The sequence below is a fragment of the Saccostrea cucullata genome, unplaced genomic scaffold, assembly GCF_032062105.1.
Source record: "Saccostrea cucullata isolate Sc308-1 unplaced genomic scaffold, CSIRO_AGI_Scuc_v1 ctg799, whole genome shotgun sequence".
NCBI lineage: Eukaryota > Metazoa > Mollusca > Bivalvia > Ostreida > Ostreidae > Saccostrea > Saccostrea cuccullata.
The window spans coordinates 38,614-56,522 of record NW_026918155.1 but is presented as its reverse complement, the minus strand read 5'-3'; the positions used below and the strand labels follow the sequence as shown (position 1 = coordinate 56,522).

General features: G+C 34.0%; 1 protein-coding gene across 1 annotated transcript in view; it reads left to right on the top strand.

The window, feature by feature from the left end:
• The first annotated feature begins 3,448 nt into the window (after positions 1–3,448).
• The window catches only part of LOC134258331 (biotin--protein ligase-like), a 29,900-nt gene continuing 15,439 nt past the window's right edge, over positions 3,449–17,909 (top strand). Inside the window, exons 1-7 of the mRNA XM_062740857.1 lie at positions 3,449–3,551; positions 5,216–5,375; positions 5,513–5,625; positions 5,976–6,143; positions 8,565–8,718; positions 9,343–10,142; positions 13,384–13,563. Of these exons, the coding sequence (XP_062596841.1) occupies positions 5,231–5,375; positions 5,513–5,625; positions 5,976–6,143; positions 8,565–8,718; positions 9,343–10,142; positions 13,384–13,563 (1,560 nt within the window). The 5' untranslated portion in view covers positions 3,449–3,551; positions 5,216–5,230. The remainder of the gene's footprint in view (positions 3,552–5,215; positions 5,376–5,512; positions 5,626–5,975; positions 6,144–8,564; positions 8,719–9,342; positions 10,143–13,383; positions 13,564–17,909) is intronic.

Sequence of the window (17,909 nt, the reverse complement as noted above, 5' to 3'; positions counted from 1 at the left end):
AAACTTTTCTAACAACCCTCGTACAAACAAAACTGACATATGATTTTGAAGAATTTCTTCCTTAGAAAGGGAAGTATGAGTATAAGTAGTATTACCACTAGTAGAATTAAATCCAAGTTCTTCTAAAATACAATTCATATACTGAGCCTTGCAAACGAAGACAATGTTGTGACCTGCTTTGGGTAGATCTATGTCGAAGCCACTACCATCTTTCTGTGATCGAAGACGTCTTGCTTGATCTAGCAAAGGATCCCTTTTTCCTGATAAGCGATTTTTTAAAACATAGTTTTTAGCATGTGGAGCTCGACGAGCAATCCAGTTACATCTACCTTACAACCAGGTTTGGAGCGAATTACATTGTAAAAAATTAATAGTTTACATTACCATTTCATCAAGGAAAAAGTGTAAGTTACAACTTTTGAAAATCCGGACGGTTTCGTTGGCGCGGCCTACCCTTTGACATCTCTTCAGTGTCTGAGATTTTTTAGTATCACTTGGAACTAGCCATATATAACTTTCGCTGATGATATATTAATCTATGGAGAAGGAGATAGTGATGCAGAAGCCATATGCGATCATATGTAAAAACCTGTCAAATGTTCTTAAATCTTTGTCGTGAGCAAACATTTTAAACTGTGGTTAAAGGAAATGCCATATATTGGACACGCCCTTACACCCAATAGACTCAAACCTGTCCACCGTAGCTAGAGTACAGACTATTACTGAATTTTGCAAACCCAAAAGATGTGCAGAGATTCGTAGGACTTGTGAACCATCTAGAGCTGTCCAAGGTTATGGACAACTTTCAAGAGTGATCGATATGTGTGAACCAATTCGTTCGTTTGTGCACAGAGATGTTGTTTGGCAATGGACTCATGAACAGAAAGAAGCGCTTCGTAACTTTAAAGAAACACCATGTTCTATACTTCCATTCAAAAGAAGAAACCACACTTCAGTGTGACGCATCAAGCACAGGACTTGGCACATCTCTCTTACAGCAGGAACAACTACTAGTAGTTGCTTATGAAAGTAGAGCCTTGACGCCTTTGCACTAAAAGATTATGCTCAAATGGAGAGAGAGCTTTTTGGCTTTTGTATTCGGAATGGAACGATTCAACCAATATACATACTGCCTTACGGTATTCGTGGAAATCGACTACAAACCCCTTGAAATATTATTCGCAAACATACTACACAATTAATTTGTTTCAGCTCCAAAACGTCTACAACCTTTGTTTTACGACTCCAGAAATATGAGATTGATATCACAGGCAAGACATGTATATACTATGTCATGCTGACATGAATGAAGACTCCAATTTTCTGATATAGACCCTACGTGTATAAACACCGCTAACCTCAACACGGGAAATGACGACCGCCTGCTTACCCTTCCCTCCTAGCAGAAAGCGCCATTCATCTATTAAACGAAAAGATGAATGTTGGTAGATGTTAATACGGGAGTGATATATGGTAGGAATTTTAAAGGAGTTACTGTACCTAGTTCCTCGTACTGTTGCTAGAGGGGGTTGGTATGATATTGAGAAAGCTAAGTTGGTTAACTATTTTATACCTGAGTGGTAAATTACTTCAGTCCAAATACGCTTCTGTTCTAGGGTGTTCCATTTGAGTTCCTGCATCATAGATGTTCCGCTTTCAGTTTTTTTAAGGATTGTATGGTTTGTTGTTAACGAATCTTGCTGCATGCATTGCGTTGTATTTGTTCTATCTGTTTCTGTTGTGTTTTCTGTAGTGGATTCCATATTGGTGTTGATGTTAAATTTCATTTGTCATGTGTCGATCTCCAGTTTCCCTTTGGTGTGCAGTGTCGAAGGTTACGCTTCAAGAATCCCAATTCACTATACACTTGCAGATGTCGTTTATGTGTATTACACTTGCAGATGTCGTTTATGTGTAGGTCCTTCGGATGAGACCGTATAAACCGAGGTCATGTGTCGCAGTAGTCCGACATATCTGACGTTTACCATGCTTTTTAACGACTTTGATATTTTACGTGCCGGGAAAACGTCAGAACCGGCGCCATTACGAAAACTGGAAATTTCGCCGTCTTCAAAATGTTCAACCGGTGTTGATTCTAAATACTTGCGAACCGAACTAAATGGCGAAATCAGAATTTATCAGAAGCACAATGCCTATAGTACTCACCAATATTGAATTAATGAAAAGAAAATATCACTCCACATTTCGTTACAGGACTTGCAAGATTTTAAAATGCATGAAATGTTAACAAATCTCATCAGTCTGATAAAATGTTTTCAACGGATTGTATATTTTATAAATGAACCTTAGAAACGATATTGATAAGTACTCAAAGATTGTATTATTCATAACTTGTGACTTTGAAATTTAATTCGGTTTGCAAGTATCTAAAATCAACTCAAGAATGCCACCTCACGTAGGAGGCGGCGATTTCCCAGTTTTCGTAATGGCGCCGGACCTGACGTTTTCCTGGTACGTAAAATATCAAAATCGTTAAAAAGCCTGGAAAATATATATATATATTGTCCATTTCTAGCATTTTTTTTCTCACTGCTCAATGGCTCTGAGTGCCGAGTACAGGACAAAATGTGTAGCTCTCCACCGACAAGTGGTGGCGCCTCCATATGAGTGAAAAATTCTCGAGAGGGACGTTAAACAACATAAAATCAATCTTCTATGTGTAAGTTGTACTTCAAGTTGTCATGCACTGAGGTCAACTACGAGGTATGGATGGTGATCTACTATCTCAAGCGACTCCCCCTTCATGGTGTAGCTGAATGTGTTCTTTCTAGTTGATGTTCTAAACTGCATGATGGCACACTTCTTGATGTTAAATTTCATTTGTCATGTGTCGCTCCAGTTTACCTATGTATTCAGATCCCTCTGTAGTTGGTTGTTCATGGTCTTGAACGGGTCTATACTCTATAGATGACACAGTCGTCTGCGAATAATTGGATGATTGACGTAATGTTATCTGAAATGTCGTTATTAAAGATGAGAAACATTGTTGGCCCGAGCAATTGTGGGACCCCGCGATGTTACGGATGTTGTGATAGATGTTGCGTTATCTACTACTACCTGTTGATGTCGGTCCTTCAGAACCATCTTTGCGTTGTTCCGTGGATGCCATAGTATTGTAATTTCTTTGAAAGTCTTAGATGATGTGGTACTTTATCGAATGCCTGTAGACAAGGGACCTGATCTAAGCATGCTAAGACACGGCCCCAACCCAAAGCCACTGTACATGTACAAATGACAACTATACGGGCTTAACCATTATAAAAAAGACTGACTTAACTAAAAGACCACCTGCCGACCGTTACCCGACCCTTTCGACGAAAAATGCTAAATAAGGGAATATATGTATACATGATCATATGCCAATCTTATTACTCCGGAATTATCTAGCATTAACGTCATGGGGTTTATCTCTTAGTCTGCAAATCTGATATCCGGTATCAATCGAGGAAAGTCGAGAAAATCGCGGTCGGGGACAAACAAGCAAGTTTAATTTTTTTTCAGCTGATAACATGGCAGTTGCTGTCTGAAATGTGAGTTTTGCAGATAATCTAGGCCTATGTAAAGACAACTTGTAAAGAAAAGGACAGATTTAATTATGAACGTCAAATTATTGGTTGCATTGTCAACAATATTTTAATTTTTTTTATTTTTAATTTATATATTCAATGTACTTTACAATGTAGTATTTTCGGTTTACATTTTATCAGAGGGAGAAAAATATATTCTTCTTTGCAAAGTGTCGTTATGAGGATTAAAAATGTTAATAATATACTCAATAAATAGCTGCGCAGGATTTTGGCCATTACCTGATTACAATCAATAATAATCTGCTTTATTTTTAAATGAAGAACTGAATAAACTTCAATGACATTTCTAAACAATAATAGATAGGTAACTCAATGGATGAAGTTCAATGTATTGTATATGAAACACACTTAGATCTGATTTTGTTGGTAAGGCCTAGAAAAAAAATATGTTTGTTTCCGCTTTCAGGCTGAAAAAATATAGGGTAAGTAGGTAGGCAATTTTTTTTTTTTTGAAAAATTTTTTTTGCTTCTTTAATCAAAACGTGTGTAGAAATAACATTAATGACAAAAAGAAATTGTGTTTTCAAGCATTTCTGTAAGTAGAAAGGTGACCCAAACTTCTTTCTGTCTTGAAAAGCTAGCAAAGTTGGAGACAATAATTCCCTGGGTGAAATCTTGCACATCATGGGACAAAAGCATTGAAAAAATATTTAGGGTTGGCACTATATATTAGGGTCGGTCGGGAAAGCGGAAACAAACATTTTTTTTCTAGGCCTAATAAATAAATTGCCATGTCAAAAAAGGACTAAGATTGAAGGCCCAAGGATATCATAACGAAAAAGGAGAAAATGTATGGGTGGAAGGGGAATTATCCCATGTTCATCACTAGTCAGGTGATCTATAGATAACCGCTATCCAACCTGTTATCCATGGCTCAAATTTTACATGTACATTCCTCCCTCCTTGATTTGTCCTTGTGGCTTGACTGCCAGGGAATCAAACCCAGGACCCCTGCATTTCTACATGTTGTAATCATGTGGGTGTTCTAACCACTGAGCTATTCAGGCCAATAGGCCTATACCCAAGGCCCAAACTTTTCCATTTGTTGAGGTGGAGTGTTTATAAAGTTTCTTTCATGTCATATTGTTTACATGTACATGTATGTACATGTACTATGTTATATAGATTTAACAAATGTGGATGAATACATAAACTGAAATCAAATCAACTTAGTCCTAAAACTACTGTAATGCACTGGATGATATTTTACAGTGTTGCTTAGAAACAGGATAAAATATACAATAAACACAATTATCATCAATTCTTGTCATGGTGTAAAGTGTGACATTTGATGACATTTTGTCATCTTTGCTATCAAAAGAGACTGTAAATGAAACCTGGATATGTATTCAAGATAAGGTATGCTATGAACCATCACAATTACTGACTGCTTAATCTCACCGTTTCCAATTGTCTAAGCTCCAGTATTACCTACTACAAAAGTGTAAATATGATTAGAATGAGTTTGAAACAATTTACATGTACAGTACTGTCTCAGTATTACGGGTGCCATTAATCAGGTTGAAATTGTCTTTTTTGATAGGCATCACACCTTGTTTATCATTGTGAGCTACCTCATTCTTTAAGTTGTCTTTGTGTGTTGACAGACACCACACCCTGTCATGTTCATCACCGTGGGCTACCTCATTCTTGCCGCCTATCAATGGTACAGAGACAGACTACGCCACTCCATGATCCACCGATGCATTTCAGCCTCTCTTCGAGTTGGAAGTGTTGTGGTTCAAAAAGTGAGCACATCAAATCAAAGTAAGACATTTTTTTAAAAAACATTTGTGCGCATTTTCAGTTTTCTTTATTGGCAAGGAAATAGACTATGCAGTTTCCCAATTTTTTGGGTTACAAATGTACTGTGAGTTATATTGTTGAATTTTGTCATTTTTCAGACAATGTGAAGCTGTCCCTCAGCTGTTCCAAGCTTGTAGAAAAGGTGGATAATTTGCTTGTTACAGAGGTTTACAATGATGAGGATATCTCTGTCTCACAAACTGTACCCAAGGTAAGGATACTGTTTCTACAAAGACCATAAACTTTTAAGTCATCAAGATTTTGAATATCTTAGCTTGATCTTTATTTATCAAGTTTATTTAAAGTTGCAAGTTTGTGAAATATTGAAACTACAGGCATATAATTATGATGAATTTCTTGTTATAATTTCAAAAAATGTGGTCTTGAGACTAAGTTAATGTACATGTACCTTGTACTGGCTGCAGATTATTTAATATAGTTTATACAATATTTGGCAGAAATTGATTTTAACAAGAATTTTGTAAATTTAATTTAGCCCAATTCTTTCCTGTTCCTATTCACTCATGTTCATTAACATCATTTAAAATGATCAAATTTTAGGTTTGCGTAAACTTGGAGAAATGGACAGCGTACTATCAAGATATCAGTCACGCTCAGCTGACCGCTCGAGATAAGGAGGTCACGGTTCTCCTGGAGTCTATCCGTCCGGCTGATCTTGAGACGTTTGCTGAGGAACAGGTGCATGTGTCCTCAAAAAAGTCATTCCATGTAAGTTGCTTATCAAGCATGCTGTGCTATGTTGATCAGGGTTGTATGCTGAATGCATGGCTTAACCCCTTCCCCGCAGTCACGCATTTTAACGCAAATACCATTTCCTATTTCTAACGCAAAATCACGCATATACCGTTTCCCCACAATCACGCATTTTCACGCACTTTAAAAAGTTCATTTAATCTTCAATTTATTGCCAAATTCCATCTATTTTATACTTGCACTCATAAAATATTATTTTATTATTGAAATATTGCGTCATAATATTATTTACGCTAAACGTTAGAGATACTTGTACCGCGCTATAAAGTGCTTGCAAGGAAAAGGTAACGTTATATTTCTATGACGAGTACATTAAGTGTATGTTGCGTCACAGATCAGTAAGTTGTAAAGAGTTAAATGCACACAAATAATATTTCGAATCATAGACAATTACCCAGAGAGTGCAAATTTAATGAAAGTAAGTAATATTTTTTACCAAAAGAATCATCTAGCGGTATCTAGAGGCATATTTTAACCAATCAAAATCACAATATCAGGAAAATACTGTAAAATCACATATCTTTGTGGGGTCAGAATTTATGGTTTGAGGAAAATCTCTTGTTTTGTGGGGATTTGATTTCGTGGATCAAGAATAAATGAGTACTTATGTATGTAACATTTTACATTTCGTGGTGGACATGAATTCATGGGTCTTGTCATACCTCGAAAACAACGAAAATTAAACCCCCACGAAAATTTGTGATTTCACAGTATTACCTTTTTCTATAACATCAATTTCATCAATAGAATGCTAAAATATGTTCACATTACTGATATTTTCTTTTGAATGTGGGTCCAGATTCTTGCCTAATAGAACTGAAAAGAGTCGTCATTCTTTGTTATAATAATGATTGATTGGGCAGAAATACGCATTCAGATTCCAAGATTGATTTTGTCTTTTGGATGGATGCATCTGAATTGACAAAGAGAGACAACTGCTGGAAATTTTCATATTGTTAACATTGAATGATAAGACAACTACATCGAGTCCCCAGAGTTTTATCTTTCTTACTTCACTTACTATAGAAAATCTAGCTTCAGATCCCTGTCTGCAAGTTTGGAGTGATTTTAAATCAAGGTCTAGCCAGGGTAATGCAAACGTTCACGAAAGTCTGGCATTCTTTTATAACGGACTCATCATGCTCTACATACGAGGATTGATCCAAAAGTAATGTCATAGTGTCCATATCTTTTATATTTGGCGTTGTATTATCAAATACAATATACCAAAAGATGCACAAATATAAATCTAATTAACATTGAAATTTTGATTTAATGATGTTTATTTGACTTTATTTTATAGGTATTTAAAACATAGAGCATAGGGGTGTCGCCGCGTCACAACGGAACGTCACATTTTGAAGTGTATTTTTTCTTAGAATGAAAAAGACAAACACATTGAAAAGATTCTAAAAAAGCACATAATCTCCCAAGTTTTTAAGACACAATTCTCGTCATTTTCTAGTCTTTAAGTGAAAATTAAATGACAGCATTGATATTTGTGATCATAAACATTGTTGTTTTACTTTGTTGAATTGAATAAAGGGATTGTCGAAATGGGGAAAAAAGGCTCGACGAGTTGTAATGCATTTTTGCTTCAAAATATGGGAATCATCACAAGTGACAGCTACGTTAATCAATCAGACTCACAGAATTAAGAATGTTAATAAGAGACATCTTAATAGATGGTTTCAGCAATTTTGGGCGGGTGATTGGTCACAATGATTAGCAGAGAACAAGAAGACCGAAAGATAGGAGATCGGACGGAAATGTTCAGTGGTTTCTGACGTTGTCAAAAAAGACAGACGTATAGAGTGACATGTGAATTTTTAAGTTAGTCTTATGCTACTGTTCAAAAAATGTTGACAGAGGGCTTAATTATGAAAAGAGTAAGTGTATAATGGTACCAAGAATTCTTAAAGAAAGTGGAATTGGTGAAAGTGTTTGCAAATCACAAATATTTTTAATGAAACGAAGGGGAAATGCTTAAAAGTATGACCGCGTGTGTATCCATCATATGAAGTTATATTTAGGTGCGGCGACTACCATAAACACGCACTGTTTAAAATCCGATATTTTGAAAAGTATACATCATATTCCTTTGAATTTTTCAGGTCTGATTTGAAATAAATAAAGCTTTCATCATGTATAATTTTGTTGCTTTACGTCAATTTATATCAATTTTATCAAAGTTGTGACATTACTTTTGGATCAACCCTCGTATCTTAAATTTCCTTAATAATTATTAAGTTTAGCATATTCTGATCTGCTTCATTGCATTTATTGATGTATTTTCCTCTGTGATGCACTTGCTCTTTGGTCAGTTTTCTATGATATAGGATTTGTGATCTTTTGATTTGATTTTTTTATTTATAGATACTTGATCATGGTCATCCGCTGGCTTGGAACACAGGTCCACCATTTGGGATTGTGATGCAGTGTTCTGAACTGGACTTTCTAGCTCTCTGTTTATCCTTCATGGATAATTGTATTATTATGGAAGAAGATCTACAAGTGAATAAAATTATCAGTAAGTATTATTAACAATAAATAGTCAAAATTTATAAAATTCTTATGCTAAAGTTGTCTTAATATTTTGGTGCAAGAAGAAAGAGAGTCAGAGACTGTTATTTTAAGAATGTATTTAAAAATCTATTAAATGTATATTACTGTAATGTCAGGCACGTAGCATCGTTTTTGAAAGGGGGGGGCTAGCCAGACAAAATTTTTTTTACTTACCTGGAAAAGTTGACAAGCAAAGGAAAAAAAAAACAACAAACCATTGCCCAAACTCAAAAATCCTATTTCGTAGGAGGTGGGGGTGGTAGAAGCCAACTTTTTTCAGATGCTGACTTCTTTCAGTCCCATTTTTTTGCATTGAATACTGCATTTCCCTTATATTTACTTTACCATAGTATTAACTGGGGGGGGGGCAACCTGTATTTCAGTGAACATTTTCCCCCCCCCCCCCCCCCCCCCCCCCCCGTTGCTTTGTGCCTGAATGTACATGTACATGCAGTTTTATGTACCCATATAAAATAGAATCATTATGACATGAATATCTTTCAAGTTGACATAAGAAAGAAATGTTGATGTTGAAGACAAAGTGGTGGTATGAAGCTAGAGTTATCTTTCTTTCCTTGCTCTATTTTAGGTGTTCAAACATCAGGGAAGGCGGCCAGCTTGGTTAATCTTGACCTCAGAGAGATTCAGGCCTTGGAGGACACGAGTAGCCAGTGGTCAAATGAGTCGTTAGCCGACACGGCCAGTCTGGTCAATCATGACGTGCTAGAGAGCTCCAGCCAAGACTGGGAAGGGTTGGAGGCAGAGAATGGGATAGACATGGACAACTCAGAAGATATGGACATTGTGATGGCAGAAAGTGGGTCAGGGGAAGCCATGTTTGACCCAGATAATCTCAATGTAGTCCCACCCACAGCCTTGAAGTCTTCTAAACCCCCTAACATCGTGGTGTATTGTGGGAAGAAGGATGCCAGTAGGAAATTTCAGAATCTGAAGCAGGTTTTAGAGCAGTGTGTGCATAATGACTGTTATGTTATTTATCATCTGAAGCATGAGGAGGTTCACACAGTGCCTTGGGCCGAAAACACGGCTCTGCTGGTACTGACGGAGGAGAACTTGTACGACCAAAATGACGACATCATTTGTCGCTATTTTGAAAGGGGCGGCAGGCTGATCAGCTTTGGTAGTAACGTGGATGCGAATTTTGTACCTAGAAGAGAACTGCACAAGGGAACAGGGATAAGGAATGTGAGCTATGGAAAAATTCAAAACGTGCCTTTGTTATGTGGGCGGTACTCGTACATGATTGACAGGACTAGAACGGACATAACTGTGGATGTATTGGCTACCGATGACAAAGAGCAGACATTAGCTGTGGAGGTTACACAGAATGTTCCAGAACAAATTCCTGGCAAAGCTATACTGTCTCAGGTAATACCCATACCATAATACTGAGCAGGGTTTTCTTATGACCTAGAATCCTAGCCAAAAGAGGCACAAGCCACCCCCCCCCCCAATGTCTCCCACGCACCCCTAGGAAATTTGCTAATTCTTCCCCAAAATTAACTAAACTTTCCAGTTAAAATCCTTCCTAAAAGTGGCTAAAAAGTAGCTTTTAAAATACAGGAATCGCTTGTACAAAATAAAGCAGAGCAAGTAGAGATTTTAATGAGATATTGATTGAATAGCAGATTGATATTGTGATATTGTTAATTATCATTATATAAGAACAAGAAGAGCTCTATAATACCTTTTAATACTACTTTACTGCCTGATATAAAGCAAATGGGAACAATTCATAGTCTTCTTTTATGAAGTAATTTGAGATTACTCAAGTTACATGTAGTTTTAGAGCTATTGGAGAATTATACATTTATATCTCCAAGGTGTAAAAATAATGTGACAGATATTTTAGACTAACGCCTACACTAAGCATGGCTAAGAATTAATAACTCTCAGTTCAATTCTCATTTGTACAATATTAGAGTTAGAATTAGGATAGATAATAAGTGAGGCTTGAATGTTGTCCAAAAGATCTAATAAACTTTTCAATCTTGGGGGAGGGGAAAACCCCCTGGAAAAATAAATCTTTTATCGTCATGTAGTTTGGATTTTATTAAGTAAATTCAATGAAAAAATTAATACTCTTTAGATTGCATGCTCTTTTGAAATATGGTTTAAGGGCACATAAACATGATAATCAAACTAGAGAAAATAACAGCCAGAACAAGGACAAATTCAATATAGAATTTGTTTTAATGAATAAGAGTATCATTATGCCAAGGTATGAGTTTTACCTGTTGAAATTTATTCCCATGATCAACACAGTTTAGTTAAGGTGTCCAATGGAAATATCAACAATATCTATTTTGTGATAAAAAAAAAGACACTTTTAAACTGGGCGGTGATTCTTTTGACTACTTTACTTATACATGTATCACAGTATCAGATTCAGACAAATGTAATTATGGTTAATTTCTATTGAAGAGTTTAGTTTATAAATATTTTCATTTCCCATCATGCCCATTGTAGTTTGTAAAACTGCATGTGCTGCAACCCTAAAAGTATGTATAGATTATACTACACAAGTCTGTTAAGGCTAGGTATGGGTGTGTCTATGCAAATGAGCTCATAAAAATGCATAAGATGTATGTTTTATACTCAGAGAAAGTTCAAAATTATTTTTTTATTCATATAAAATAAATAATGTTAAGAAGAATGTTCTAAAAATTAATAAAATTGCTGCACAAATCCTATGCACTTTCTCAATTGATAAAAAACTTACACTGGACTGTGAATTTTTACCCTCAAAAGCTTATAAAGGCTGATCAAGATATCTCGTGGAAAGTGTCAAAATGGACATAATTTTTTAATTTATGATCTTTGAAGATTTTACCTCAAAATCAATAGGGATATTCCTTCGGCCATGGAGAGTTATTGCATAAAATTTCATTGCAAAAGCTCAAAAGCTTCTTGAGACATGGCGTGGAAACAAAGCCCTGCGCACAGACAGAACTACAGATGGATAGATGAACAGACGGACAGACAGACCAAAATTAATATCCCTACTTTCAGCGGGGGACTAAATTCACTTTAAGATATCTATATGAACTTGATAAAGAATAAAGTATATTGCATATTTGCTTCCGTTAATAATTGGTAAGGGATATTTAAATACTCTAGATGATATCATAAAAAATTCAAATTCTCAATTTCGTAATTATCATCAATAAATTATCTGTCAGTGAAAAACAAGGTAAATAAACTAGTATTCATTGACCTTTGATCTTGGTGTTTGTAAATCTGATTTTTAAAAAAAATCTGAATCAAATAAAAAGCTTAATTTTTGGAAAATTAGATCAAATGTTGAATTTTTATATTAATTGACTGAATAGATCTACATATATTTGTTAGGAGTGCATGACAAGTGTGGGTTTGGAAACATCTTTTTTATAATTTCGAAATGCTCTCATTTCTCTGAAAAATATAGATTAGGAAATCTAGTAAATCTGATTATCAATCATGCTTGAACTTGATTATTTTATCCTTGAACTTTTCAATAACTGGCATTTATTGAAGAAATAAAAACCACAAAGAATAATAAAATTGGTGCCCCAGATTTATCAATTTCCTTTTTTACTTTTTTTTTATAAATTTAATTTTTACAGTTATAAGAACTGCTTTCACAATTAACACAGGATTAACCCATGTTTAATTCATACAATATTTTTTTTGATTTACATTTTATTAAATCGTAAAAGGAAATTTAAAATAATTAAGAGGCAGTGGTTTGCAGTTGTGCCATTGAAGAGCAAAGTATATACATTAATTTTCAAAAAATCAATTTAAAATAAAAATTTCTATCTTCAAAAGATCTTTGGAAACAAAAAAAAAAATTTTATTCCAAAAGTATAATTTTTTGATAAAAGTTATCAAATGACAAATGCATTCAATTTTTCAGTGCTATTTTTCCATTAAATGATGTATAAAGATGTGATAGAGAAAACATTGTATAAATATATATTTTAGCATACAATTTATCTGTCTTTGGCATGGTAAAAGTATATATAATCCTGTATTTTGTTAGTGTGCTTGCGAAAATTTAACTTTTTATACAGTCATATAATAGTATTCCTATATACATAGAGCACCATCATTCGTGAAAATTTTGTCTTAGTATAATCAAAAGAAATAATTATGCCATGTTTCATGTATATATTTTAGCAATGTTTTGGCATGGTAAAAGTATATAATCAATTTGTTAGACATTGCCTTAAATTTTCTCATATTTTTTACTGACATCCAATGTTAAAATTATAAATTATGAGGTTTCTAAAATTTTATGCAAAAGGCATAGATTTTCATGTCTAAGGAGAAAATTTTATGCAATTATATTTACAAATTTTATCAATGCCTTAGCCTATAGCTAACTTAATCTCCAGATAACATCTTAAACATTCAGTACCAATACCAAAATTAAATTTTCTAAAATTTTAACGAAGGGATATAGTAAAACATACAAGTTTTTCAATGCTTATTATATAGGTGTATACATTTATTCGTGAGAGTCGTGATTAACAATTTTAACAAAGTACAATCGTAGGAGGTAAACATGTACTGCTTGCTCTAACAAGGATTGTTATGGGACCCCCATGTCATGATTCCTTTGTAGGTGTTGCTAGATCAGGATCCGACAGATGTAGCCCTGACCCAGGACTCGTTTAACCAGTTGAAAAAGTCAAATCCTGCCCGGTTTGAAATTCTAACCCTCATGTTAACAGGAATGGGAATCCATTGTGAACATGTGACCCAACCTGACCTTTCACCTTGTTTTCTACTGGCTAATGACCAAGTAAGTAGAACAAAAGTGCAATAGACATTTCTAAATTTCTTTTAAATCATGAACTTGTCTTCAACTTCGGGTTAATTATGTAACATGTGTTTTCCAGAAGAAAATCTGTTTGAAGTTGAAAGCCCGGTTACTATGTCAATTTTTCAAGACAGTTGAAGGTTTTTTGTTTCTCTTTAAATTTGACAGATGCCATGTTTTTTCTCTACATTCTATGGGTGTAACTGTTCATTTTATTCATTTAATTAAAAGTTTGATTGAAATGTGATATTTCATTTTTTGGGGATTTGCTTCTTTTATGTACTTTCTTTCAAATGTCAAGTGTGAAATTATGAATTTATTTTTAAAAAAATGAACTTCAAGATTTAATGAAGCCAGGTGCATAATATGTACTACTGTAACTTTGAAAGTTAGTCACCCCATCCCCACAAAAAAGTACAGAAATTGTGAAATTCAGAACTAAATACATGGAAAGGCACTCTCTACATTTTGCATGATACAAATTTTATTCTTAACTAGGGAAGGCAATAGATTGCAGAATTGCTAATCAGTTAACCACAAAACGTTCCGACTGACTAACCAGTTAGTCGTATCAAGATATACATATTGACATCTTATTTTCATATACACAAAAAGGCTAAAACCCCAGTCACATTTCCAAAAACGACCAACGGCCGATGGGTTTTGAAGCAAAAATTTCTTCGGGTGACAGAATCGGCCGTTGTCTTGGCCGATTTTGACCTATTTTTTTGTCGGCCGACCAATTTTGTGTCCATCGGTCCAAGTTATAATTTTTCATGCGTCGGTGGCCGATTTCTTCAAGTGCAGTTATCCGTCGACCAACCTTCGATCATTGTCCGACCATCGGCTGTCAGTTTATTAAGTCGGTCGTCCGTCGTTGGACAATAAGGGTGTTGATTTTCATAAATCAAATTTTATTCTCAAGCTCGATGATCGTGCGAATTGGCCAACTTGTGAATATTTAACCTATTAAGGATACATAGCACAAACAAAATTTTGATGCATGGATTGACATAAATTTTTTGAACGGAGATAACATAAATAATTAATCCGTAAGATATAAAGAAATCTTAGTATTCTTTGATGCTTAAGTATGCACCATTTGTCGTTTTTATGCAATTCCATACAAATTTTACACGCATTTTCAACATTGAGTCACAATTTTATAAGATTCTGCCACTTTGCCTTGCAAACATTACTCACGTCACCTATCTGAATATATATCTATGAAAAAATATAGCTGATTTCTAAAGAAAAAAGATTTTTTGTGTTATTTATCCAAGTCATCGGTGTCCCTAGGAAATAATGTGACTGCTCCGTGTCGCTCGATACTGTGTCGGCCGATTCTGTTCTTTCAGCCGACAAGACCAGAAAAACTTAGTCGCCCGACCATCGGCTTAAATGTGACCTAGGCATAAAAAGACATTAGAAGTTACATTCTGTTTATTATTTTGATTGGGGAATTTTATGTACATAAGAGTATATTTTATTTCAGTTTCAATAGACAAGAAAAAATATGAAAACCATGAACCTTGCTTAAGAAATCAGACAGGGATAATTTTCCAATGCAGATGTTAAAGAATTTGCATTGTCACCATAATCAGAACTAGTCTATGTCCGAACTTTCACTTTATTTGCAATTTACAAAATATATATAGACATACTATAATTGAAAGTGCTTAAAGCAATATGAGCTGCACCTTTGGTGTCAAAATTTTTTGTTGCAAAATTGTAAGTACATGTAACTATTTCAATGACAGCAAAAATAACGTTAATAAACTTCTGTCTTTCATATTTGCGATAGAAGAACTATTTATAAGCTTCGATTGAATCAAAATAACATTATTGTCGTCCTGTACAATAATGATTTCTTATATAAAACTGTATATTGAATTGTATACATAGAAGTCTTTCATCTGCTTTATTTTGGTCTTATTGATCACAAAGGTTAAAGTTACATAAAACTATTTTGACAGCAAAATAATTTTTTTTAAAATGCAGCTCATATTGCTTTAACAGGGATGTTTTTTAATATCATAAAAAAAACCACAGGACTATCTGGGTAACGGCATAATGTTATAAAAACAGTAATTAACACTTCACAAATTGACCGATTACCCAGCCATCTCAATCTGGAGAGCTTAATTACATCCAAATATTTTTATTATAAGATGTGTAAAAACACTAAATAAAATCTATGCAGCGCATTCCTCTCTCTAAAATAAAAAGGGATTTTAAGGAAACTGCTCTCAATTTTACATATATTTTACTTTTTCCGACTAACTGATTAGGGATTTTCTAACCGATTAGCATCATTTGGACCGATTAATCGATTAACCGGTTACAAATTGCCATCCCTATTCTTAACAGTGTGTTCCAGTTTTGCACACATTTGGTAATTAGTATAGAACAACAGGTATGAAGTGTGTTTTGATAGCAATTATAGTCTGATTTCTGGTTTGGATTTACCTGTGAATACCTGATTTAGATTAATGTATTCTTAAGAGGTTTAATACAATTTTAATAAGCATTTTATTGAAATTCTATATATATTTTTTGAAAAATATTTGATTTTATTAAAATTTGTTTAATATTATTTATTATTAAGTCCAATTTCATAAAAAAAAGAATAGTATTACGTACTTTTAAATCTTGATAAAATTCTACTGAACTAAAGATATAACATGTAATAAAGAAAATAGTGAATAAAAATTAATTTGAAAATAATGCACAAACCAAGAACATGAAGAAGATGTTATAATAAGATCACCAGATAATCAAATACATTAACTTTGTATTTATTCTCTTGTTTTTTCACTACAAGTTCACCTTTCACATACTTTTCACTAAGCTTAGTATGGTTAGACTATAGCAATCTCACCTGGTCAAATTCCTGTTTTTCACAGATATTTTAATTACCTGTAATTCAAATGTGTGCAAAAAGGGAACAAACCTTCTTAACCCATTTCATAGCTTAATATTTGTATTAATTGTTGGAGGTAAATGCAAACTCACATTTTTAAACTGGTTGATAAGACATAATTTTGTGGGTAACTTGTATTGAATAGAAGAACTGGGCCAATTTCATCCAAACTTGCCATGAAGTATCCTAAGGTAAAGGGATTTAAAGTTTATTCAAATGTAGGGCCACATCTTACAAGGGGAGATAATTAAGAATACCTGAAAAATTAATGGCAATCTTTAGAAATCTTCTTTTTAAGAACCAGTAGGTAAACAAATATGAACTTATGTGGAATCATGCATCCTGAAGTTCATGTAGATGAAGTGTAAAGTTCATTTTATTTTGTTCAAATCACGACCCCTTGGGCTAAGGTCACCAGAGTATACAATGGATGATCAGAATTTCACATACTTGTAGGAAAATATTCGAGGGTTGTCCGTAATGTTCGTGGACAAGCTCAAATTTAAATAAAAATGGTGTCATTGATATTTATTATTAGTATATTTAAAGTCCTTTATTGAATGTGAATTACGGAATGTAAAATTATATCCAATTTTTAATATATATTACAATTATGGCTTCATTATTAGACTTGGGATGATGACCCGGAGCACTGCAAAATTTCAATTAAAAAATTATTTATCACTTTATAAATTTCATTTGTATTTTGTAAAATTACACGGAAATTCGGATTGTTTATACATTATGAGGTTGGCAAAGCTTGCAAAATTTGAACGTTCAGAGTTTAGAAATGACTGAGAAATGGAAGTTAGAATCTATTGAGACAGGATTAGCATTGTTCGAAAAAGGGACATTTTTGGAAAAGGAGGAGCAGAGAGTAGTGATAAAATTCTGCATAGACATCGGAAAAACACCAACAGAGACCCATAAATACTGTAAACAATCGGGAAAATACAGTAAAGGAAGCCGTTCTTTAGAATTTAAGTGGAATATAAAATTTTTGGACGGTAGGAACAGCTAACAGGATGACATGCATTAACCCCCTTCCCCGCAGTCACACATTTTAACGCATATACCGTTTCCTATTTTTAACGCAAAATCATATACCATTTCCCCGCAATCACGCATTTTCACGCACTTTAAAGAGTTCATTTAATCTTCAATTTAATTCCAATTTCCTTCTATTTTATACTTGCTAAAATCTCATAAAATAAAAAAAAATATTTTCTTATTAAAATATTACATCATAATGGTATTTACGCTAAACTTTAGAGAAACTTGTACATTAAAGCTTGTATAATGGCTTGCGGGGAAATGGTAACGTCGTATTTCAATGACGTGAACATGAAGTGTATGTTGCAAATCAGTTTGGTAAGTTGTAAAGAGTTAAGGAAGACCATCATTC